This window comes from Oryzias latipes, chromosome 24 (assembly GCF_002234675.1).
Source record: "Oryzias latipes chromosome 24, ASM223467v1".
Classification (NCBI taxonomy): Eukaryota; Metazoa; Chordata; class Actinopteri; order Beloniformes; family Adrianichthyidae; genus Oryzias; species Oryzias latipes.
This window is the reverse complement of record NC_019882.2, coordinates 20,452,918-20,477,666: the sequence shown is the minus strand read 5'-3', so window position 1 is coordinate 20,477,666 and position 24,749 is coordinate 20,452,918. Positions and strand designations below refer to the sequence as shown.

Below are 24,749 nucleotides of genomic sequence, written 5' to 3'. Positions count from 1 at the left end.
TCTTTACTGTCCCATTCCAATCATCTTTTGATTTACTGTAAAATTGTGCCCAGTGCTCTTTTTTTAATGATTATGCTTTTTTTAGCCAAAATCAACAACAACCGTTGCCTTTTTCTGGGACATAGTTTCTGCAGAGCAGCAGGAGTTTATTAGAAACTCACCTCAGTGTTTTGGGCGGGACTGTTGGTGCGGAGCAACCTCATTTCCTCTTCCCATCCCTGTTGCTGAGAGCTTTGTGTTTGCACGCTGTCCCGCTAGCTTACCTCACATCCCCAACCCAACAAAAATGGCAAGCATCTAAGCTACCTAGCTGTACAGTTTGGATCCAGATATAATCTATATGTCTTCTTAGAAGTGCAACCCGCACATAGATGGGTTGATCTTCCATCATCTCTCTACTCCTGTAGCTGTGGTTTTTTACTTTTTAAATAACACTTTTCTCCAACTAAAATGTTCTTCAAGTTCTGTTGACTTGTCTTTTCCTAAATCAGTTTTGAAGCTCTGTCCCTTATGACCATCATTTAGTAAAATCAACAAGACATGAACAGGTTATGTTGCCACACAAACAAATATTATCTCAAGTGTTAGATGTTCTCCAGTTTTCCTGCATATCAGACCTCCTCCCTTCATCCCTCCTGCGTTGCTCTCCCCAGACTTTCGTTCATTAGGCTGCTGTGCTGCTTGTAAAAGTGCTGTAATCACATATGGTGCGGGGCGCACATAAAGATGCGTTCCTGCAGGCAGCAGCTGCTGATACTCGCTGAAAATAGATCCCTGGGAAGCTCAGCAATTTTCTTCCAGCAGCTCTGCTGTTTATCAGCATCTCTGGATGCAACAGAGCGGCCTGCCTCTTTCATGCCGGCGGCTCACTCTGCCACATTAGTGCGTTTGTGTTTCTCCATCAGGCATTAATGATGATGCAGCAGCTCACCGATTGTGGGGTACAGAAAAACACAACATGAAGTCAATATAAAGGAAGTTTGTGTTTTAGTGCAACCAGGCAAGTTGCATCAAATCGTTTGGAGACCTCTGACCACAGGAATCTTCAAAGTTCTTCATTTATAACCAGGATCTTATCAAGATCAGGGATGGTTTCACTCGAAGCCATGGGGATGTCATAAAACTGAAGTCAGTTCCAGCAGCCAGAGGATTTTAAAACAGTCTGTGGTTGGATCCGCTTTAAGAAAGTGATTCTAGAACTGTTACCTGGTGAGGCCCCGACCCCATGAACCAGCCTGCATGCTTAATCAGTTTTGGGCATTGGTGTCACATTGTTGATGAAATCTGTTGATGTCTGGAAGTTCAACATCTTTTCCATTTTCTGCTCATTCACATCCTCTAGCTGAAGTCAAATGGAAACGGTGGAGCTTGCAGAATGACAGGCGATAAGCAGTCTGTCACCGCACAGCTTTAAGGCTGCGATTGTGCAGGGATTGGCTGTTGGAGCCACGGTGAAGTCATGAACCCGGGTTAACGTGGATCTCCTGCTAATCTGTGAGCGCCAGACGAGCCAGCTTTTGGTCTCCTTTCTCCTCTGTGAGCTCTGTGACTGCGGAGGCAGAGCGCCGCCTGCAACTCTGCAGCTTCAGGAGTTTACCTAATTATCTGGCATTAAGTCTAAACGGTAGGCTTCCCTCCATCGTCCCACGCCACATGGCCCCTACAGGGATTAGTTAAGGGTCTTACAAACTGTCAGGCCCAACAAGCACTTGAGGGGGGAGCTCAGGCCGCTGCTAACGTGAGGCTGTGGGGCAACGGTTATAAAAGCCAACATGCAATACTTTACCATGACACCTTTGTTTGTCCAAGCTTTCAGACATGTTGGCAGATGGTCTGCTACATGTTTTCATTATGGAAAATCTTTGGGGTTTTTTTTAAGTTTAAAGAATTTACAATTCTGTGAGCCACAATATTTTATTTGTCTTAAGCAGACTTTGAAAAAAAAATGTTTTAATCTGCTTAAAAAATTATCTTTAAAAAGCTACAAAAGAAAAAACATTTGTAAAAAAGTTGAATAAATCTATTCTGAGTCAAATTATAAAAATCACACACAAAAGCTAAAAATTTAGTATTTTTAAAAATTATTAAAGTGATTTAAAACATGACTAATTCATGATTTAACCTTTTTGTTATTGTGATACTGTTCATTGTAATTGTATTTTATTTCTAATGTCTTGTTTTAACGGTATGTTTTTATTGTGATGGTGCCTTTTGACCCAGGTCTAACGTGAAAAAGAGATTTTGTCTCGCTGGGACTGTCCTGTTAAAATAAAGGTTAAATAAAAAAAATTACATACATTTCAGATAAATAATTATAAAGTACATAAAAAGGCAAAAATTACAAAAACAACAGCACTCACACAAAATGAACAACAATATGTAATTGTCGCCTTTATTGCTTTGAGACAATTTGTGTTGTAAATTGGAGATGTTTAAATAAACCAAACAGAAAGGGAAGTGAATGTAGTCAAACCCCAACGTTTTTGTGTCACAACCTTTAAAACCTTTGAAGCATTTCTTCAGTTTACTGTCTGTGAGGCTGTTTAGAGTCAAGTTCCCACATTTCTCTGTTTAAGTCCTGGAATAAACAGATCCCACTCACCTCAGTCCACAGAAGCAGGTCTAACTCACAGCTTTAGAAAGCCCTGCCCTGTTTAAAAGACTAAGCTGTTCTTTACACTGATGCTGGTTGGAGCTGTCTGTCTCCAAACACTCCAAGTGCACTGAACAATTGCAATGCTGATGGTAATGCTGGCAATTTCCCTGTTTTGTTGCAGGTCACTGCCAGGGGATTCGCCCCTTTGTTGCAGTTTGCCTACACCGCTAAGCTGTTACTCAGCAGAGACAACATTCAGGAGGTCATCCGCTGTGCAGAGTTCCTGCGCATGCACAACCTGGAGGACTCCTGCTTCCGCTTCCTGGAAGCTCAGCTGCGAAGGGAGGAGGACAGCGTGCTGCTGTGTCACAAGGGGGCAGCGGAGGCCAACAACTCAGAGGACGAGAGCATGCAGTCGGAGGCAGAAAGGCCCGCCTCTGCCCTCGCCTCCTACCGACACCCCGACGATGACCGGCTGGCGATGACCGTGCCCGCCAACTTCACGGACTTTGACCGGCACGGCGCGTCAGACCTGCCTCGTTGCCCCAAGTACAGGAAATACCAGTGGGCTTGCAACAAGCACAATAACGACACCTCGTCACACACCAGTACCTCAGGTTTCCCAAGCACATTAAAGGAGAGCAGCGCTGGCGGGGCGGCGCCGGCTCAGGGCAGGCTGCCTGTAGCACAGATAAAGGTGGAACCGCAGGCAGAAGAAGAGGCCGTTTCATTGTGCCTGTCAGGAGACGAGCAGGATGTCACAGAGGTAGACAGTGTGACTGCCATGGAGATGGATACCCCCATATCTCTGGAAAGAACCAAGAGAACCAAATCCCCATCCTGCCTCAGAGCCTTCTTTAAGAAAGGGGTGGACCTCCCCGGTCTGTCCAACACATCGGAGCAGCTATTTGCCAACAGACTCGTCTGCCCGCAGGACAAAGGAAACTCTCAGGGAGATCTTAAAAAAGACTTCAAGGCTTTCCCCGGGGAGCTGGCAGTGTCTGTTACTTCCCCCGAAGAGGTGGATGGTTTCCCTGCAGGGTTGTCCCTCAACTCTGCATCCTGCAATGTGCTTTGCAAACAGGAAGTGGAACTGGACCGCCGCAGTGTCATATTTTCCTCAGGGGCCTGCAACCGTCTGGGAACACCAGCGCATTCCTACCCCGGTGGGAACTCCTTGGAGATGGAGCTCTCTGAGCACATGTCAAAGGGCCTGTGGGCTGGAGCGAGCCAGTCCCTCCCCAACTCCCAGAACTTCTCCCCCAGCACTGCTTCCTCTGAACCCCCGGTCCTATGCCGTCCAAGGCCCAACACCAGCTGCCCAGTGCCAATCAAAGTCTGCCCACGCTCACCGCCCTGCGAAACTCGCACCAGGACCTCCAGCTCCTGCTCCTCATACTCCTATGCGGAGGACGGCAGTGGGGGCTCCCCCTGCAGCCTGCCCCAGTTTGAGTTCTCCTCCTCGCCTTGCTCCAATGTGGCACGCTGCCTCAACGTGGACCAGCAGGAGCAAAGTGTGGGCGGGGACTCTCTTTTCAATCAGGTGCGTCCCAAGATCAAATGTGAGCAGTCGTACGGCACCAACTCCAGTGACGAATCGGGCTCCTTTTCGGAGGGGGACAGCGAGTCCTGCCACGCGCAGGACCAAGGGCCAGAGGTGAGTGCACGCACTGTCACTGCTTTCCTGATAATGCTGTTCTCAGAAAAGAAATCAACAGCCATAGAGCAGACTCTATTCTTGGGTCTGAGAGCCTTTAGACATATTCATAGACGATGATGCTGAGGATAAACCTTTTCACCTGATATTTTTTGACTTCTTTGTTACGTCATAAGTCAATTGTGAAAGGGATCTAATAACAATAAATCAGATTAATGCTCACATGGCATTTGGAGGTACATTGAGGAGGTCATTGGAGGTCATTGGTTCTGCTTCACTTTTTTGGTCTAATTATAATTTTCTGCAATTGTGGTGCCAGCTAGCTTGTGTTAAAATGTTTAACTCCACCAGTGAGGGCAGCAAAATGCATTTACCTCGTCTGCTCTGCTGCAGTTCGTCCCACAAAGAAAACACAGTCTAGTTAGTGGAGGATACTTAGTCTGTGCCTTTTCTGCCTCTGGAACATAGCAAAAATACAGATTCTAGAGGACAGCAGAACGTCAGGACAACCTTTCGACGCTTTGAAAAGCATCTTGGGTTCGTTATGGTTCAAAGCTGTCTATTGATGTTTCTGCTGGCTAATCAACACAATTTCATTTAACTTTCAGTCATTCAAGCTGTCTCAGTTATATCCCCAAGAAATTCAATTCAATTTCATTCAATTGTATTTGTATAGGCCAGGGGTCGGCAACCTTTTTTACTCAAAGAGCCATTTGGGAACGCCCCTAATAAAAAAGAAAGCACCCGGAGCCACAACCCGTTTTGACATCATTATATATATTATGCATGTATATATTATTCAAAGGTGCTCATTACGTCGATCGTGATCGACCGGTTGATCTTCAATGATATAAGTGTAGATCGCGGGCCAAAGCCCCTCCTCCCCCTCTCTACCTGCTTTTCCTCTCTACCTGTTCACCTGTTCACATCCTCTGCAGCTGAGATTTGTTTCCCCCGCGCTCCTCAGTGTGTCCTACACAGAGAGCGCAAAATACGATAGTCGGGGCGCTCCAGCGCCGCACAAGGATGAAAGAGTAGGATGCAGGTTATAGCGGGGATAGAGCGGGTTGAGCAAATGAATGGAAGAAGGTGGCCCGCTGAAGAAATATTCAATATTGTACACATTTTATTATTAGTCTGAACTATCTTTTATCTAGAAAAATCTTTTATTTTGCTAAATCAGTCCAGTATGAAAAAAACATCAACAAAAGCTGTTTTGGGCGGTTTTTGGCTGGGTCTGGCGGTTTTCAGATGACTTTTGGACTGGAAAACTGTGACTCTTTCTGGCAACACTGGCGTGAACTCTGTCATCAGCGAGTTGGTCTCTGCCCCGCGGCACGTCAAGTTCCCGGCAGAAGATCGGAGTGTTTATTGAAGCCGCCCCGCGTGTCTCCTCCTGCTATCAGCTCTGCAGGTCTCGCCCAATAAATACAAGCTCATTACGAAGCTGTTTTTTAGGTGGCACTCGCTTCGTGCGGAGCCAGCAGCGCCTTTGAAATGGCATGAAAAATGAACAAACTAAAATAAAATTTAATAATATAAATTACTCATTATTTTCCAAAGTCACAGGGAGCCACAACAGAAGGATGAAAGAGCCACATGTGGCTCCGGAGCCATGGGTTGGCGACCCCTGGTATAGCCCAACAACAAGTCGTCTCGATGGGCTTTGATATCACCAAGAAATGCACTGGATGTTTTATTGGTTAGAATAAAGAGCTGCAGAATCTACTGGTCCAGTTCCTACTAAAAGCAGAAAACCATCATTTTTGTCTTTTATTTTCATCAGTTTTCATTACAGGTTTATTTGAGACTTAATGGATAAATAAATAGGAAGAACCTGTTGTTTAGAACTTTCTTCCATAACCTGTCAGAACAGACGGGGATCAAACGTTCGGGTTCAGGTGGAAATTACCTGCTGAGGTGGAGCTTGGTCTGTGGAGCACCACGCAGGGATCGCGGTGGTAATGTGGTCATAAAGTTTAACCGGTGGGGGTGGGATTAGTGGGCGATGCGTTCAGTTCCTCTCAGGATGGGAGTGAACTCAGCTCCACACAGCTGATAGTGAGGAACAGCATCAATCCTGTTAATCCACAGACGGTCTGAGCTCTGCAGAACAGACTGTCAGGATAAAGATCAGCTCTGATTGGCTGTATCGACATCCATAGGAGCCGCTTTTTCACTTTCTACTTAGAAATCATCATCACAGGCTCCCGCTGATGATTTCTCCTCAGACACGAGTTCAGAGCCCTTTTGTTTCCCTGTTCAGAGTCTCTAATGCTGCTCTGCTGAATTATCTATGGTGGGGTGCTGCTGCATGCTCCTGCAGACCTCGACGTGTCAGAGCGTGAACTTTCGACCCCAGTCTCCTGCAGGTTCCGCCAGCCTCTCCTGACTCTTGCGATATCACATCTACAGACATTTGCTGGAGGTGTGGGCTAAATGATTTTCTTGGTGGAGAGGGCTGCTGGGGGGAAGGATGGTGTGGAGGAGATATGGGTGTGTAACCATGGAGACCAGATTCACAGAGCAAGCGCTATGTTGCAAGAGTTGGACCTACATGACAGGATTACGTTTTGCCGTGAAAAGATTTTCGCTGTGCTGCTCTAACAGGGATGGAATATAAAGCAGGGCAGGCAGCTAGGATTCCAGCTGGATTTCAGGAGGTTTGAGGAATATGTGACAAAAAAAAACAATGTGGAACAAGCCAGATCAACAGAGAAGTGGCATTTCCTTTCCCTTTGTCCCTCGTTTGTGTGATTACTCTGTTTGCTGTGCACATGCTGCCCTGCTGCACATGCTGTCACTGTTCTCTGCCAGCTTTGCACTCACTATCAAGGCCCGCTGATAAGATTCTTCCTGAATGACGGCATCCAGCGTCCAGCAGCTCCGAGCCGTGAAAGCCTTTACAACGTTGTTGGAGCCTGAACAGCAACTACTCCACAACAAAAGAGGGTTCACTTGCTGTCACATTTTCATTTGGAGTAACCACCTCCATGAAAGGAATAAGTCCATAGCAACCAGCGATTCTTTTTTTTATTTCACTTTTGGGAATAAAATACATTCACAGCAGTGTTGGTGTCTCCATGTCAAAGTTAATTTTGACAGACTTTACACATAGGATTTTTTGTAAGACTACATTAAAGCCCCCCCTTTTCTGACTGCAGTGTGTGTGTGTGCAGGGGGGGGGGCACACAACAGATACTTGGGGAAAAGAAAAGCATTTAAAAAAAGTTTTACTGGTTGCAGTTTAAGGCCACAGAAATCCAGTTCTTTGTACTGTAAGCACTGGAGAACACTTCACTGAGCTTTTCTATTATTATGACGTATACTATAGCCACTATGGCGGCTGGATGGCCCAGTTATTGAAGTGTAGGACTGGCACATGGGAAATCAGGAAGGCAGTCTACTGTGGGTCCTAGGGCAAGACCCTTCATGCTATTACCTAACTATGGTGCCACACGGGGGCCCAAGTCTGAGTCCCCCTGTGCCGGTCCCCAGCCCGGATAAAATACAGGGTTGTGTCAGGAAGGGCATCCGGCATAAAAACGAATTACCTGTGAGAATCAGTGAAAGCTGGTGTGCAATGGCGAGCCCTGATGAGATGTGCCGAAAAGTGAACAACATACTTTAGGCAATATGGCCGTCCCACTTCTGGCTTCATTTTGCTGTTAAGAGGGAGGAGTTTGATAATCACAGCACAGAGTTGGTTAGTTTTCTCCACAGACATCTGGGGGGTATTCCAGGAAGCATGTTTAAACTACCCTGACTTTAACCCTGAACTCTGGCTGAAGTCCGCCTGAACTTGCTTACTCTGGGTATGTCGGTTCCAAAAGACCGGATATGAGTTAGCGTAATTACACTAGACTCGGTAACCCTGGGTTAATGCACGTGCACAGCAAGTACATAAAGACATTGTAAATGGATCGCCGATTTCCGGAGTCACCATGGAAACGTGTAGTGAAAAAAAAGAGCGGTATACTTCAGTGAGACGGAGTCTGAGATTTTAATGAAGATTATACGTCCAACAAAAAAGTAACACGGCTGCATCATCAAAAGAAAGAGTTTCTGCTTGTAGTAGAAGAACAGACAAAGTAAACAAACGAGTTTCTGATCTTATTTCCATTTTCCTTGTGACGCATATATATATATATATATATGCTTCACAAGGAAAGGATATATATATATATATATATATATATATATATATATATATATATATATATATATATATATATATAACTTATCCAATTTTATCAACTTAAATGAATTAGTTCTATTGGGAACAAGTATTTGAGTTAAATGTATTCAACCTAATTTCTTACGTCTATCTAACTTAATAATTGTTTATACAACTCAAATTTACATATGTATCTAACTAAATGTCATATTACTCCAATTCAATTGATATTTTTTCCATTTTAAGGAATTATAATTCTTGAACTCTCATATGTCTAAGTTTGAGCCGGCAGATTTACTCATTTGTATAACAATAAAAAGAACGGAAAAAAATGCAAAGTGCACAGATTAATCTAGGGATTTTCCATCATTGTCATTACAGCAGTAGATGGTAGTGGTGCTATATAAACTCATCATCCTCTCCCTTCTTCTCACTCATGGTGCAGAAAGAACTAAACATAACAGGACAAATAACTAGACAAAACACAGTAAAACAGCTAAACAACTAAACACATTTGGTCAAAAACCCACACTTAAACCCCAAATCAGGCAAAGGGAATAGTATCCCACAATCCCTTGCGGTGCCGATCTAACAGCAGCACCAAAGTTACTCTTAATTGAATTAATTTGAATGAAAGTAAAATACCTGCCTCAAAGCTACGTGTAATTTTTAAGCTGACATAACAAAAAAAGAAAGATTTATCTTAACTGAAGCAAATAATTAAGTTAGATCAAAGTCAAAAAGTTTCTCTTTCCAACATCCAGATGTGGTCTTATCACCCTCTCATGGTGGAAAAAGTATTATTTGAGCTTCTTCATCCACTAAATCATCTTCAAATGGACACGCCATGCTGCCTCACCTCTCTGAAAACAAACTAACCTTCAACTAAACCTGCTCCGGACCAGGTTATGTTCAGAGTATGAGTTGCTATGGCAACTTGACCTACCCTGAAACATACCTCCATTTCTGGAAACGAAAGCTGAGGTTATCAACTTCCTTAGCCTCAAACTTACCGTGGGAGCTAGCATAACCTGCTTCCTGGAATACCCCCCTGAAGGACACGGTGGCGGACCATGCATTACACACCTGGGCCTTCAGTTGTGCTGCTTCTGAATGACTTAACCCCACAAAAACCCTTTTATGATGCAGAAACCTGCTTTGCATTGCATATGGAAAATTCCTGTAGCCACAATAAATGCCTCTAAATAAACTGAAAAAAACAAAACAGTAAACAAATCTCGTAATGAACCTACATCCAGCAAAAAACATGAAATTAACCACATAAATTTTGGAATATTATTTATTATATTTATCATTTCACTCATCAAAAATCGGATTATTTGAAGACAAAATTCATCCTCCTCTCTTTCCTCAAAAACAGTTTGGTCACCATGTCATGTAGATTATCGCGCTTCAGTTCTGTACGGCAGCTTCCTGATTCACTGGGATTTTTCTGATGGAGGAAGGAGATCAGTGGGAGATTTTCCTGCTAAATCATCCTTGGAGTACATTACAGTCAGCTCTGTTTTTCACTGAGACACATCAAAAAGAGCGCCGTGGCTCAGTGTCAAACTGGGCAAGGCTGCATGTGGGAAATGTTTCCTGTCTTCCTGAAACGTCTGTCCAATCAGAAGGTCTGAATACCGTGATAGTTGCCTAAGCCTGCCAGAAGGCCCTGCTAACACAAACCCTGCTAACCCTGCCTGGTAACAGAGGACAGCTGAAATACGATTGGTTAAATGCTCCAATATGAAAATATGTCTGTGTGGAAGCAGTATAACCATCATAAACAAAATAAAAGAACATGGACAGACCATTTGGAATGATTTAATGAGCATGCATGGACAAAATATAATCAAAACATGATTCAGATATGTCTTAGGCCTTCAGAGAAGGCCCTGACGGCCCACCACTGGAAGGACAAGCTGACACATAGGTTCAGTCAGATGTTCCCCTGCTCAAATTGGACGCTCCACTTCATTATATAAGGTGCTGTTGTAGAGAAGGCTTTTGTCTCGTGACTCAGATACACACTCAGCCTGCCCAGCCACAGCGCACAGAGGCAACAACAGTCTGGGTAAAAATAGCTGCAACCTGTGGACTCCAGACAATGAATCCCAAAGAGGAAGGAAGTTGTTCGGGTCCAGGCCAGTCGGTCTGAAGCCCAGTCACCTAGTTCTAAGTCACAGGAGATCTGCGCTGCTGTTAGGACTCAAAAATAATGAGAGTGTGAAACATGGCAGCTTTGTGTAACAGCAGACCTAACCTGGGCTTCTTTAGGCCACACTAAACTGGCTTCACAAACAGCTGTTTGGGGAGGGGTGTGGGCTGATGTAATGGTAGAAAATCCTGGCCCCTCAGTGTTTCTGGTTTAACTGGGCCAAACGTGACCCAGAACTGTCATCAGCTGGGTCAATCTTGAGTTATGGCACACATGGATGTGATACTAGCTTGGTTCAGTATTTGTAATATTTCTTTTAGTATTTAACTAGAACTAGGTATTTATTTTCTTGACATAATGTTTTTTACACCTTTGACAAAAATAACAGCAAACCCAGACTATTTAATTTGATAAAAATACTAATAATAATGTTCTCCCCGTCCATGTGTGGGTTTTCTCCGAGGACTCCGGCTTCCTCCCACCGTCCAAAAACATGTTTCATAGGTTGATTAGTCAATATAAATTGTCCCTAGGTGTGAGTGTGAGAGTGTGTGGGTGTGTGATTGTGGCCCTGCGACAGACTGGCAGCCTGTCCAGGATGTCCCCTGCCTTCATCCACAAGTGCCTGGGATAGGCTCCAGCAGCCCCAAAAGGGACGAAACGGGTTTAGCAGATGAATAAATGAATGAATGAATGAACTATTTAATAAAGCAAAATGTTAAAAGTAAATAAATAAAATTTTCTTGTAAAAAAAAAGAAATTCTGATCATAGCATCACGGTGAAAGACCCACTTCAATGAAAATGGTAATAATGATGTACTGAGTGTTGCATTTTTCTCATTTTAAAGGACATAGATAAAGAAAACTAAGATTAAAATTACATTTCTTATCAATTTTTAGCAGATCTTAAAACAAAAACATCACATAAAGAGAAAAAATTGTGGAGCTTTTGTTACATTTTTTTTGTTTCTGTAGAATCTTAAGCATCATGGAAAAATGTTACGTTTGATGAATTTCCAAATTAGATGCAAAGACTTTTAGTTCTCTGCTTCATAGTTGTCTCTTTGCAGTCCCACATCTTTTGAAGAAAATTCTTCAGTTGTTTTCATGGGAAGCAGAAGAAGAAGAAGACAGCTTGAAACCTCTTTAGGTTTCACTTTCAGATATGCTTTCAGGCTCTCAGCTGTTTGTGTTTGCAGTGAAGGGATGAGAGTGCAGTCTCTCCAGTCCCCACGCTGCTCTGCTCCCCCAGCAGCATCAGTCTGAGCGTAGGCGGCAGCTCATTCTAGTGTGAAGTCTGGTCGCAGAGGTGCAAATATTGATCTGAGGAAGCAGTCTTGTAACATCAGCACATTCGCTTCTTTTACTGTCACAGAAAGTGTGTCAGGAAGTGCTCGGGTCCTCATGTCCCTTCTGCTCGCTCCACTCAAGACCAGAGAGTCTAATCCGGTCCTGATATGATCTGGATGCAGACCGAAGTCTGTTTACTGCTTTATTTTCCCAGCGGATTTAAATGTGTTAGAAACTCTAACTTTCCCAGAAATATTCTCTAGTTTTTTGTCTGGTCCTGCTACCCAATGATTTCAATAAAGAAATACTCAAAAACGCATTTTTAATCTTAAATGTCTTTAAATATATGTCCACTACCATCATCATTGCCACAAGAACATGTTGAAATACACCATTTTCATTAGAGTGGGTTTAAGAAATGAAATAAATGATGCAGTTTATGAGTCAAAACTCTTCTTAAAAATTAATTTCATTAAAAAAGATGAGAAAAATCTGCTTAATGTAAAACCTCTGCAAATCTGTTCCAGGAGCTGCAGATATTTTACCTCTAAAGGCAATAATGCATTTATATTTCTATATAGATTTATAATACAAAATTAAAAGCATTTCCTATTTTCCTGTGTGCGAAAAGTGTAAAAAGCAGCTTTTACTTACTTTTCTTCAGCTCCTCCTGAAAGTGGTCCAGGTGCTGTTGTTACTCCGGCACAAACAAATTCAGGCTCTCTGTTGATCCAATCAGCTGAAGTCTGTTTGAGTTGCTGGTTCTCCTCCCCAGTCCGGCTGAAGGTAGAGTTCGTGTCATTTTTACTCACTAACTGCTTACCTTCCAGAAGGAGGCACCTTCGCTGTTGATGCGCTGTCCTGCTGGTATTTTATTTTGAAAAGAATCAATTTACATTTAAAAATGTTTTATTGAACGTTTACCAGCACTGAACCTGCAGTTACATTTGGAGGATTTAAGGCACTAAAGTGAGGAAGCGGTGAGCGTATCTTCGGCAGGAGCAGAGCGTTTGGATTTTCTGCAGGGAGCTGGTTGTCAGCGCTGGTTGTCAGAGGATCCCCAGTTTTGCCCCCCACCCCACACCACCCCCTCATCAGGATGGAGCCAGAGGATGAGGCTGGAGGGGGGGAGTGTGTTCTGTTTTGACCCGACAGGTCCGGGTTGATTGTCTTACAAACTGACTCATCTTCTGTGTCCTCTTCATGTGAGGATGCCCCCCCCCCCACCCCCTCCAAAAGAGGAGTGTGGCCTTGAAAGCTTGAGCCATTATTTATTAATGCGTCTGCATGCTGATGTGCAGCTCAAATGAGAAATGCCCCCCTCCTAATGAGGAAACCGGAGCCCCGTCCCTCACAGGAACACTCCAACCTCCAGGCTTTGCCTCCCCAGTAAAGACTGGTGCCGCAGTGTGTCGGAGTGCGCCGCCGGACGTGGCAGAGAAAGGCAGCTGAGGGTCTCAGGGGGGCACCTGGCCCCGCTCTGGCAGTCAGGTGGGGGGGGGGGGATGCCCCACTTTCTCCTCTCTTTGTTTGACTTTGTAGCTCTTGTGCTGCATCGAGGCCGCCACAGGAAGGGACTGTAGCTGTCTTCCTCTGGCTCTTTGTTGTTCCTCAGCCCCCCCCCCCCTCCCCCCTCCCATCACCGCCTCCAGCTACAGCTCCCTGGTGCCGGCTAATACAGCTGGGGTGGATCTGCCTGTGATGTGCTTATCATAAGGTTTGCCATCACCTGGGGGAGACAGGCTGACTTTGCCCATTCTCCAGACTCAAAGAAAGGATCCCACAACCTTCACAAGCTGTCACTCTGTGTGTGTGTCTGGGGGGGGGGGGGCGCTGATGGGGGCTTCAGCTGCCAAACTGCCGCTGCACCCCACTAATTCCTTTGTTCCTGAGTGGGAGAGGACCACTGCTGCAGACAATCACACCCCCAGAAATCACCTGGCACTGACTTGAATCAGGTTAACGAGTCGATGGCTCGCCAACACACACACACAAAAAACACACACACAATCTGTTGAGCTGGCACACCTCCATGTGCTCCAGGACAGATGGAGGTGTCGGACACTTTTCTTGGATCAACCTTTGTGCTTCATGTGAAGTGGGTTTGAGGAGCCGAGCTCTTCTGCCATCTAGTGGTAAAAATATGAAAAACTCTGCAGCAGGAAGCACAACAAAAACAAAAGAAAGTTGGAAAAATCTGTTTATTAGTAACAGCCATTGAAGCAGAACTTGGTACACAATGACAATGAATTTTCAACATTTAAAATACAGATTCTATTGACGTGTTTTAACATCTTCTTATGGCATTTTCCTCAAAATGAAGGGACATTTGTAGAGAAAATAAGGCTTAAAACTGCATTTTTGGGTATTTCTTTATTCAAATGGTTGTGAATCAGGAGATTTTTTGTGATGTAGAAAATAAAATGGACGGGCCACAAGCTCGCTGCTTCGCTTAAACAGAAATATCTCGGCAACAGGGAGGGGAGGGGAAGAGGGGGCGGGACTGCCCTGCGCCAACAGCCCCGGTTACAACTCAGAGGGGATTTCTAATGAAACTCGTACTTCTGATTTAGAAAATATACTGAGCAGGCAACAAGCTCCCTGCTCCACTCCATAGTGGGGAGAGGAAGTGGGGCGGGGTTGCTCCACGCCAATGGTTCCTCCCACAATTCAGTCTAATGAAATCCTGCCGCTCTGCAGAAACCATGTCCTAGAAAACAACACAGGTTTTTGGATTTTTGTCCAAAAACAGCATAAGAAAGGGTTAATGGGCAACAAAGTGTGCATTATCAGAAATGAACGCACGACGTGTAAACTTCCATTGTACGGTTGCATCCACAAAGTGCATTAATGCTGATAATGCACACTTTGAAGGTCATCAACCCGCTTATACCACGGTCACTTACAAAAGAAATACATGGCGTAAACGTTAAATAGCGTATACTTATATAGCGCTTTTCTACCTATGAGGTCCAAAGCGCTTTACAGTCACAGACACAGTCACACACTGATGATGGCCCTGCTGCCAACCTACCACCAGAGGCAAGGTGGGGTTCAGTGTCTTGCCCAAAGACAAATCGACTTGTGGGCGTGCAAGGCGGGAATCAAACCTGAAATCTTACAATCATGGGTTGACCGCCCTATCACTGCACCACGGCCAATAGTCAACCAGTTTTAAGTATGTTTTTCTTGTTATTCTTGTTAATTTGGTTTGGATTGCTTTATACACAAAAGCAGACTTTTTGTTGCGTGGTGCAGGCTCAGTGGCAAAGGAAAGCGATACATGTGCTGAACGTCACGATTGTCCAGATGATGGAGCTAAAGTTTGTTCTAAAGAAGCCAGCGCAGTGATATAGAACATTTAAGCTATGTGACCGGAACTACTTTTTTAGGCGTGAAGTCATTATTGTGGTATATCAATTTTTAATCCACAACCAGCTGACAATCAGAATGGAGTTTTCACCCAGACCGTGGTCTCATCAGAATTAAAGACCACTGGGAAAAATTTTAGAATCAATCAAAAGATTATCGGAGTGTGACTTTAAGAAACCTGTCAGGTGCAGTCATAAGCAATTGTGGAAATATCAATTTCAAAATAAAGCTTTCTAAGGCATTTATGAGTTTACATTTATTCTTATGATCTTAAAATAATATCTTACAAAGACAAATAGTTGTTTTCGTTTCTCCTGTATATTCTGTTCATTTATTAAAATATGAACATTACAATAGTTTTCCTTAAAGACCTGATTCTTAAAAATGTTTGTTTTAAATGTATTCGTCGTTGAAGATCTTGGGGGGGGGGGGGGGGTCCTTTGTGGGTACTCTGCCGGTTTGTCACCATAGTTTGAATCACACTGCCTTACCCTTTAATGTTTGCTCTTTTTTTACTTTCAGGTGAAACTTCCCTTCCCTGTAGATCAAATCACAAATCTTCCAAGGAACGACTTCCAAATGTTGGTGAAAATGCACAAATTGACTTCGGAGCAGCTAGAGTTCATCCACGATGTGAGGCGGAGGAGTAAAAACCGCATCGCCGCCCAGCGCTGCCGTAAGAGGAAGCTCGACTGCATCCTGAACCTGGAGTGTGAGATCCGAAAACTGGTGAGTGGAGCGTCTCCTTCAACGGGAGCTTCCAGGACGGAAGCTTTGCCCTTTAAATTCAAATGATTATTGATCAAAATCGCCATAAATCCAAAATCTAATCAACAATCTACTCAGGACAGGAAAATGAGACGTTTTTGTTCTTCTGCCGAGTCATTCTTTGTGGCAACTCCAGGCCTTGAGGGCTGTGTCTGCATGATTTCCAGATATCCAAGCCCTACTCATGACTTATTACCTGCTTCAGGTGTGTCCAGCCAGGTAGAACATGCCAGAGCAGGGAATGTTGGTAAACATGCAAGAATGCAGCGCTGGGGTTGCCCGTCTCTGGTCCAGATGCTTTCAGGAGAGCCGGGCGTTCTGCTGCCGTTCTGACCTGAGGGCACTGTGTGTGCAGGTGTGCGAGAAGGAGAAGCTGCTGACCGAAAGGAACCAGCTGAAGGCCTGCATGGGCGAGCTGTGGGAGAACTTCACCTGCCTGTCGCAGGAGGTGTGCCGCGATGTCCAGCTGAGCCAGGAGCAGATGCAGTCGCTCCACCACTACTGCCCCGTCCTGCGGCCCGCCAACTCCAACGCCAGCAACAACCCCGCCCACGAACCCGCACCTCCCCTCTGCACCACCGCCGGCGCCACAGCCGCCACCACCAGCATCGACCTCACCACGCACTCCGGCTCGGCCACGCCAGAACCCAGCTTCCACGGGTCGCCGGGCCCCTTGGAGAATGAGCCCGACTCTGCTGTCAGAAAGCGGGCGGACAGAACTACGGACGTACAGTCTGGACTGCTGCTGGAGAACTCCAACCAAACGGTAACGGTGGATTTTTGCCAGGAAATGACTGATAAATGTACAACCGATGAGCAGCCCACAAAGGACTGTACTCAGTAGTTTTTTTGTTGAACTGTTTTGATGTTTTTGTATTATTTAATTTTACTTTTCTGACAAACCCTTCCTCTGGGTTGTGAGACGGTCAGCCTCTGCCAGTGTTCACTGAAAAACAAGCTTTGTTTGTATTTATGTTTGTTGGTTTTCTCCTTTTGTATGTATGAACTGTTGACACTAAAGTTGTCTTAACAGCAGCAATACTGTTCTGCAGGCGTTCTCCTGTCACAACCACAGAGTGGAACCTCTCACCAAACCCTTACGATGGTGCTATACTCACCCAGGCAGCGACCTCTACAGCGGAAACGCTTTTTATTCACGCGCCACATGCCACGAATCCCAGCTGGATCCGAACGGGGCTCTGATTGTCTCTCTGTACCAACGGCTAATCTGCTATTTCTTCCACAGCTGCCTTCATGCACGCACTCCAGAGCGTCTTTTAGGTCTGAAAAGAAAGAACCTTCACCTGAATTTGATCATCAAGATGCACATTTAGTCTGGTGAGATGAAAAACATAACTTTTTAATGTTAATGTACTTCTATGAGTTACATTGGCTTACAGTTCGCTAACATCCTGCAGCTAAATTTTATCAAAGCAATATTTTTTTGCCTTAAAAAAGTAGATTTAAGGATTTTCTTTCCCTTTGGATGCAAAAACCAAATATTTTATGTGTAGAGTTAAATCCATGCTCATTCAGAGAAGCTACACTAATCTTAGAATTCCAATATAGACATTTTTTAGATGTATTTGGTGAAAAGTGAAAAGTGTTTGCTTGAAGCCCATTTTTGAACAAATTATTAGCAGAATGTGAGGTTTAAAGTATGAACCAACATAAAAATGAATAATTCGATCAAAGGTTCAGTCTTAAATTATTTTTAGTGGGTTTTCAAAGTCATAATAGTATATATATATAAATATATATATATATACAGGGTTATTTTTTAAGGGTTGGTTCTAGTTTTATATCCTTGTGCAGCATCTGTAGTGTGACTATTTCCTTCCAAATCTACGTGGCTAATGACCAAAAGGATGACTTTTACGGCTGCCAATTAACCGTTAATTGGTTCATTTTTCAATTAGTATCCAAATAATACAGACAAACAGTCATTTATTGTTAGAATTATAAATGTGCCAGAATTGACATGAACCCATTCAGCCATCCATGGATGGTTTCGTGTTCATTCTTGCACCTTTATAACTATTAAATGAAAAAGCAGATTGTTAAAGAGTTTTTTGAAGGACTCAGCCAGCCTGCTTGAGAACAGATGGTCCAGGTCCAGGAGTGGAGTGCATGCATGAGCAGCAAACCCCCAGTTCACTTTAGGTTCATCAGAAACGTCTTCGGTGTTCACCTGGGAAAAAGCGTATCGGTCTCTTCTACCTCTTCTGTCCCATTCTCTCCACATCTCTGTCTCCGTTTCTTTGAGGATTTTATCTCAGTGGCCCTTTTTTGTTGTTTTTTTTCTCGTCACAGCGATTCAAACTCAGGAAAAAGAAACTTCTGAATGTTCAATGGAATTCATAAAAAAGAAAAAAATGAAAAAAAAAAGAAGAAGACAGCCTCTGTGGGTGATCAAGTGGCGATGCAGCGAGACTGTAAAATATGCAAAGAGGTCTTGGAAAGCGTGAGAACTTTGTACAGGCTGTAACCGAAAACATTCCTCCAATGCCTTCCACAGCCCTGAGCTGAACGGAGAAACAGAAAGCTTCTGCAGGCACATCCACGGCTCTTCTTATTTCCCACTCATCAGCAATACCATTGTATTTGGATGTTGTAAAGGTGATTTTCACGTGCTTGTGAGGCAAATGTGTATATATGGAGCATGATGACTGTCACGGTGATTTTGTACAGGTAGAGGCTCGCGGGTTTCTTTTCCACTGGGGTTATGTCAAGCACCTTTCTGCTAAAGGAAGATCTTTGCTTTGCTGTTTCCTGTCCTGCCTAACGAACAGCTGCTGCTGCAGCCGCGCCTGTTCTTTTACTCAGGAAATCAGCTCCACGCACGCACGCACACACCTACAACACACACAAGCCCACACGGACACACAACTCTGAGCCCCCTTGCATGTACTGAAGCGTTACGGCCAGGCTCTTCACGTCTTTACGAGGGAGCGAATCTTTTATTTTCTCAATTGTTGAAGCACTTAAATGCTGATCGTGAACACTCTCCCCATTAGATGTTTTAGCCAATCAAAAAGCTTTTTTTTTTTTTCTCAACCAGGTGCTGTGTGTAGAAAAAGAAACTACACACAAAAAAGAGGAAAGACAAATTTAAGCACTTTGTTTTTCTGCCCCAACTGCTCAAAATCTTTCAGCACTTCCATTTGCTATTTCTTCAAACCCCTGAAAGTCTGAGACGGGAGCACTTAAACTGGAAACATGCTACATAAAAAAAATGTGTCTATGAAAAATTGAAAGGCGAGAAAAAAGCAAACGTTTTAGTTTACGAGTGTCTACGCCTTCTACTTGTATTTCTTTAGAAATCAAATAAGCTAATTCCTAATTAATTTGATGTTTAAGCAGTGTTGGTGTCCAAATGACTGAGTAACAATCTTATAAGATAGTAATTTGTTTGCCCTAATTGTGTTGGAACCTCCTACTTAGTGCTGTGCATGCATGCCGCCTTTAGCTCTAGTTTGTCTAGCTTCTGTTTTCGTGAGTTCTCTCTGCTTTGAAAATACTTTTTTCATTTTGTTTGTACATGTAAAGAAAGCTGATTAATTCAAACCTGCTTGAGGCGGGCTTTAAAGTTCATGTAAAGCGTGAAGCCATTTCTCTTTCAAGTCTCAATCCTGGAGGTGCTTCAAACAGGAAGTTAACGGAGACGAATCTCTGTTCCTCTGAATCTTACAAACACACAAAAAAACATGCAAATGTGTTTGGAGGAGCTCTACTGGAAAAGACCGTTAATTGGCAAAGATTTAATGGGATAATGGCACTTTAAAAGTCGCAAACCAAAAAAAAAAGAAAGCAAAAAAATTTATAATAAAGTAAAACTTAAGTTATGCATTGATCTCGAGTTTTAATCAAGGCAAAATTAAAAAAAAAAAACTTTATCATATATCAAAAAGAATTCTATTAGCGTCTCCTTTGAATAAAAATATGAAAATGTCATTTTAGCCGTTAAAAAGTGGCATGGAGGCGTTTTAGTGAGATCGTTTTTCTTGATTTTTAATTATCTGTTGTTTGAATGAAAATCTCTTACCTGGAATCGATTCTGTTTGACAGAGAAACTCTTTGTTCCAAGAAATGACTATCCTGTTTTTAAACAGTTCATGTTGTTGAGGACACTCGCAGTCACACACGAATACATACCAACACGCACACGGCACATACGTGTGGAGGAAAAGTGCTGGGATGTGCTTTTCTTGTGTTTGTTCGGCCCTTTTCGGTCCGATTCCATTGTTCAGCGCTGCATTTGGTTGTTGTTACACTGAGGAAGCCTGGAGTTTCACTGGAAAGCACAAACTCTTTGGCTCTCTGCAGCTCAGAGAAAAATCCCCCTAAAGGAAGTCATTACTTTATCAGCTCATTGAAGGTAAACCACACATTCCCAAAGGTACAGCACTCTCCAATCTACATTTATGAGACTTCTTCCACTTCAAAATAATGAAAGCAATCCTCCAGTATAGTTGACATACGCATCATTTTGTGGTGGAGTTGGGTATTGTAAAAATTAAAACTAGCTTTGGCTTTTTTTTTTGGGGTATAAATTTGAGATTTCTGTCGAAAAGGAAGCTGTTTACTTTCAATTGTTTACTAAAAACGTCTTTTTTTTCATATCTTTTGCTTCACTATTTTTCCTCTTCACGTTGGAAGCATTTCATTTGCCTGCGTGACGTTCAGGCAGAAACCAGAAAACCAAAGCTGTGGTTGTTCAGATGAAGCATCTCTTCAAATCTCAGGGTGCCACGCGTCTCAAAAGGCTTCCCATGTCTCTGAAGCGTTCTTGAACTCGCATTTATCCTTCAGGAAGTTCCTGATGAGTGCATTTCATTGGCTATGAGGGCACAAAAAAGTGTTGTTTTTTTTTAACCTTTTTGAGGAAAGGTGTTTCCAGCAAGAAAAGAACTTGTGTTTGTTTCTGACCAATTCATGTCGAGCTGGATATGCATCCATGATTTTCACCAAATAACACACGATTGTTTCTTCTTTCTGGTAAAGGGACGAGTAATAACTTCCTGTATAAACAAAAACCAATTTAAAGGAGCTGAAAAGCTATGCAGAAGAAAAGCAGATGCAGAGTTGTTGATGAGTTGGTAAATGACTTCCCAACAGCCATCATTCACTTTTCATGTTTTGATATTTAAAAATGTGATGCGATGCTTTTAAAGGCTTTTTATCGTTTCTGTGAACATTTCTGATGTGGGTGTGGCTCCGTAACGCTCTTACTTTCTGTTTCTGTCTGGTTTACTTTGAAGTTTTGTCTTTTTATTTTGGCTGCTTCTATAACACAAACACTGGCTTTTTGCAACTCCAAAGGTTGTTCTACAAGAATATGAACAAAACATTGCCTTTTCACAGATCGCTCAAGTTCACGAAAAGAAAACATAGTTTGGAAAAATGTCTGTTTTTCTGGTTGAAGGTTATTGAGAAAAAGGTTAAACATGTTTACAAGTTGGTGTCCAGTCATGTTTGATCAACTTTCTGCCATGTAGAATTCAGAGAAGAACAAGTTCATGCGGCCGGCGGCAGCAGGTCGTCCTTATGTGGATTCAAGTGCATCTCCGACATTTGCCTTAGAACTTGCAGAGGCCATAGTTCACATTGGAGTGACGTGAGTGTATGCAGGGGCGTGAGCCCCCATCCCAGAGTAACCGTGCGGACTTTCTCACACTTATCTACCTGTGAAATCCTTCATACCTCTCATAACTGGTCAATGACTGTATCAGCAAACTGCATCAGGTGTTTTTTCTACATGCTTTTTACACAGATTATATGGATTATTGTATTGGTAGGTTTTGGTGCATCATTTTTTAATGTAATAGCTCCTAAGCTTGTAGTTCAAGTTGTTGTATTTTTTTTTCTCATTTTTCTAGTTTTGTGTTAATATTGTCCATTTGAGATAGCGGTTATTTGCTTATTCTTGACTAAGAGTTCCTACCTAATTTTGAAATGCTACATGACCCTAATTATGAAATGACTTAATAACCATTGTAAATACGGTATTGTGACCCCCCTCCCCCCATTTTTATTCATTTCAATTGCTAGTGTTAAAGAAAAAAGACTTTTTTTGTCTAGACACCATTTCTCTTTATGAAATAAAGAAATGTGCATATCAAACGTTGTTCTCTGTCGTCATTTTTTGATCAAGATAAATGTGTTGTTTCTGCACCACAAGTAAACCTAGAAATAAAATTGCAAACATGTCAGAAATAAACTAATTTTTTTTCAGTCGGGTGTTAATAATTTTGGAGGATGGACTACTAACTAAAATTTCATTCATACCACCTAAATTTTCCTTTTTCACATCCCTTCTATATTTGCATCTTAGATGAAAAATATCGAATGCTCTATTCTTGCGATACTTTTCTTGTAAAGAATGTTTTAACTAAAGATTTAAATAAATTGCGACTTGAGCATACTTTTTGTTTGCTCTAGAGCTTTGTGCCGTCTTGTCTTGATGAGGTTTAATTGAACTTTTAATTTTTTTATTTTATGTTCATGTTCTTTTTTCATTTGGTCAATCTCCCCAGCTTTATTTCTTCCCCGCAAATAAATTCTCTAAACAAAAAAGCCAAAAATTCTTTTCTCCCTTTCCTTCTTCTGCTGATTTGGGATCTGTTCCAAAGGAAACATGAACAGAAAATCCTAGCATCTGCTGAATTAACCTGCACAAAAAAAACCTGCCTGCAGAGTTTGATGATGAGCTCAATTAGTCATGGTTTAGAAGATAAAAAGGCAAATATGCAGGTCAGTGTTCTACATGGCAGACAGAGCTACACAGATTGGTTTCATGATTAATGTAGATCTGTCCCTTTAAAAACATTTAGCCAATATGACAGTTAAGGTGGAAATTTTGTTCTTTTTTTAATATAAAAAATACTTTTGCCCTAAAGAGAGCAAAGAAACACGGGAGTAATGGGTTAGGATCCATCCACCTTTAAAGCCCACTTAATCCTTTTCGTCATCACGGGGTTGCTGGAGCCTATCCCAGCTATTAGCAGGCAAAGGTGAGCCAGGCAGTGATGTAAAACCATTTGAAATAAGAAAGGATTACATAAAGAGGATGAAAACTGTTCAAAAACCTTTTATTTTGGTCATAAATGTACAAAAAAGAACACACAGTATTTAAAGAGAGAAGTAACTGAAGACTGAAAAGTGACTAAAGAAGCGTTTGTGGAGGTGAGTAAAAGAAGAAAAATTGCTCAATGAACCTAAATGTGTTTACTGGTGAAATGCAGGAGATGTTGACAAAAACATGGTCATTATGAGTCAAACAGGATTTAAAGTTCAATGAGTGTTTAACCAGGTTTATTGGTACACAGAAAACCCCTTTAGAGCTTTAGTATGATGTTGTTTGGAGGGGAGGAATTCAACCAGAAAATTTTGAACAAAAATGTTTTAAATGAAAACTTCTGCAACACTGACAGAGTCAGAGAACCATTCTAGGGCAGAAATGGAGAGTTCTAAATTAAAAGACAAAAAGAAAAGAGCAAAAGCAAAAGGTAATTTTGTAGAAAAGCCTTTCATTTGGCAATATCATCCAGCATAAGGAAGCATGCATTCATTTTATTCATTTTTATTTTTTTGTGTAAAATTAGTTTGGTCAAACACACACCTGGTGTGTCTGTTCAGGTTCAAACATACCAAATACCTCAAATAATTATTCAGTTGACTTCAATTGTTTTTTCTGAACCAAGTTCAAGTGAAAGGACAGTTGAGTCTCTTTTAAAAGACAAAAACAGATGTTTTTCCTATTTACTTATATCCTCTTGATTAAAAAGAATCATTTGTATGTTTTTACTTAATCATAAATGTTATTTTTTTTGGAAATATTCCTTAAACACTTAGAAATGAATAACATTAAGCTTGTCCAAAAACAAATTGTAACCACTAGGGGGCACAATCCAGTGTTTTTGTGTTGCTCAAGTCTGACTAATTATGGCTGATTCTATGTTTTTGTGTAGTTACTGGTGTGAAGCCCGTTTAGACAACTGTGTTGTGATATTGGGCTACATATATACAACTCTGGAACTGGATAAATGCAGATGAAAAACCAAATCTTACAAATCACAAACAGAACTTCTATACTGGATCAGTCATGGCCCATATTACCAACAACCCCCACCTGTTGACCTAAAAAGGGAAAACTGGTGGAAGAAGGAGAGGAAGAAGACGTATTTGTAAACAGAGAGAGAAGAGGAAAGATAGAAGGTTGGTTGGCCATCCCTGGAGCAGAGGAGGCTAGACTGAGGTCAGACATGAGCATTTGTGAACAACTGTATAGATTCCGAGAACCACAGATGACATATTTGTTTTAAGGGTGTTTCTGGAGAAGAACATAGAAGGTCAGGAAGAGCTGCATTGTGTTACAGAGAGAAGAGCTGTGGTTTGGATGCTGTCAGTTTAGAGTCTCTGATGCAGAGACATGAAGCAGATCTGGAGGTAGCAGGGATGAAGACATCGAGGTTCTCTTCGGATGGACAATATCAGGAATGAATCCATCAGAGGAACAGATCATGGTGGACGTTCTGGAGATAAATGCAGGGAAGCAGATGCAGATGGTTTGGACATTTTCAGAGGAGGAACAGTGATGATATTTGGAAAAAGGATGCCGAGGTTGGAGCTAGCAGGAAAGAGGAAGACCAAAGAGGTTCATGGATGTAGACAAAGAGGACAATACGATTGTTGGAATGAATGAGGAGGATGGAGAGAAGGTCAGATG

At 42.5% G+C, this 24,749-nt stretch overlaps 2 protein-coding genes across 2 annotated transcripts in view; one reads left to right on the top strand and one right to left on the bottom strand.

Moving 5' to 3' along the window:
* The window catches only part of bach2 (BTB domain and CNC homolog 2), an 88,549-nt gene extending 66,431 nt beyond the window's left edge, over positions 1-22,118 (top strand). Inside the window, exons 4-6 of the mRNA XM_011492052.3 lie at positions 2,778-4,253; positions 15,776-15,982; positions 16,377-22,118. Coding sequence (XP_011490354.1) covers positions 2,778-4,253; positions 15,776-15,982; positions 16,377-16,865 — 2,172 coding nt within the window. The 3' untranslated portion in view covers positions 16,866-22,118. The remainder of the gene's footprint in view (positions 1-2,777; positions 4,254-15,775; positions 15,983-16,376) is intronic.
* Positions 22,119-23,109: 991 nt separating this feature from the next.
* gja10 (gap junction protein alpha 10) overlaps positions 23,110-24,749 on the bottom strand; it is an 8,453-nt gene continuing 6,813 nt past the window's right edge. Inside the window, exon 2 of the mRNA XM_004083983.3 lies at positions 23,110-24,749. This exon is cut by the window's right edge and continues 1,084 nt beyond it. The gene's annotated coding sequence lies outside the window, so the exon portion shown is untranslated.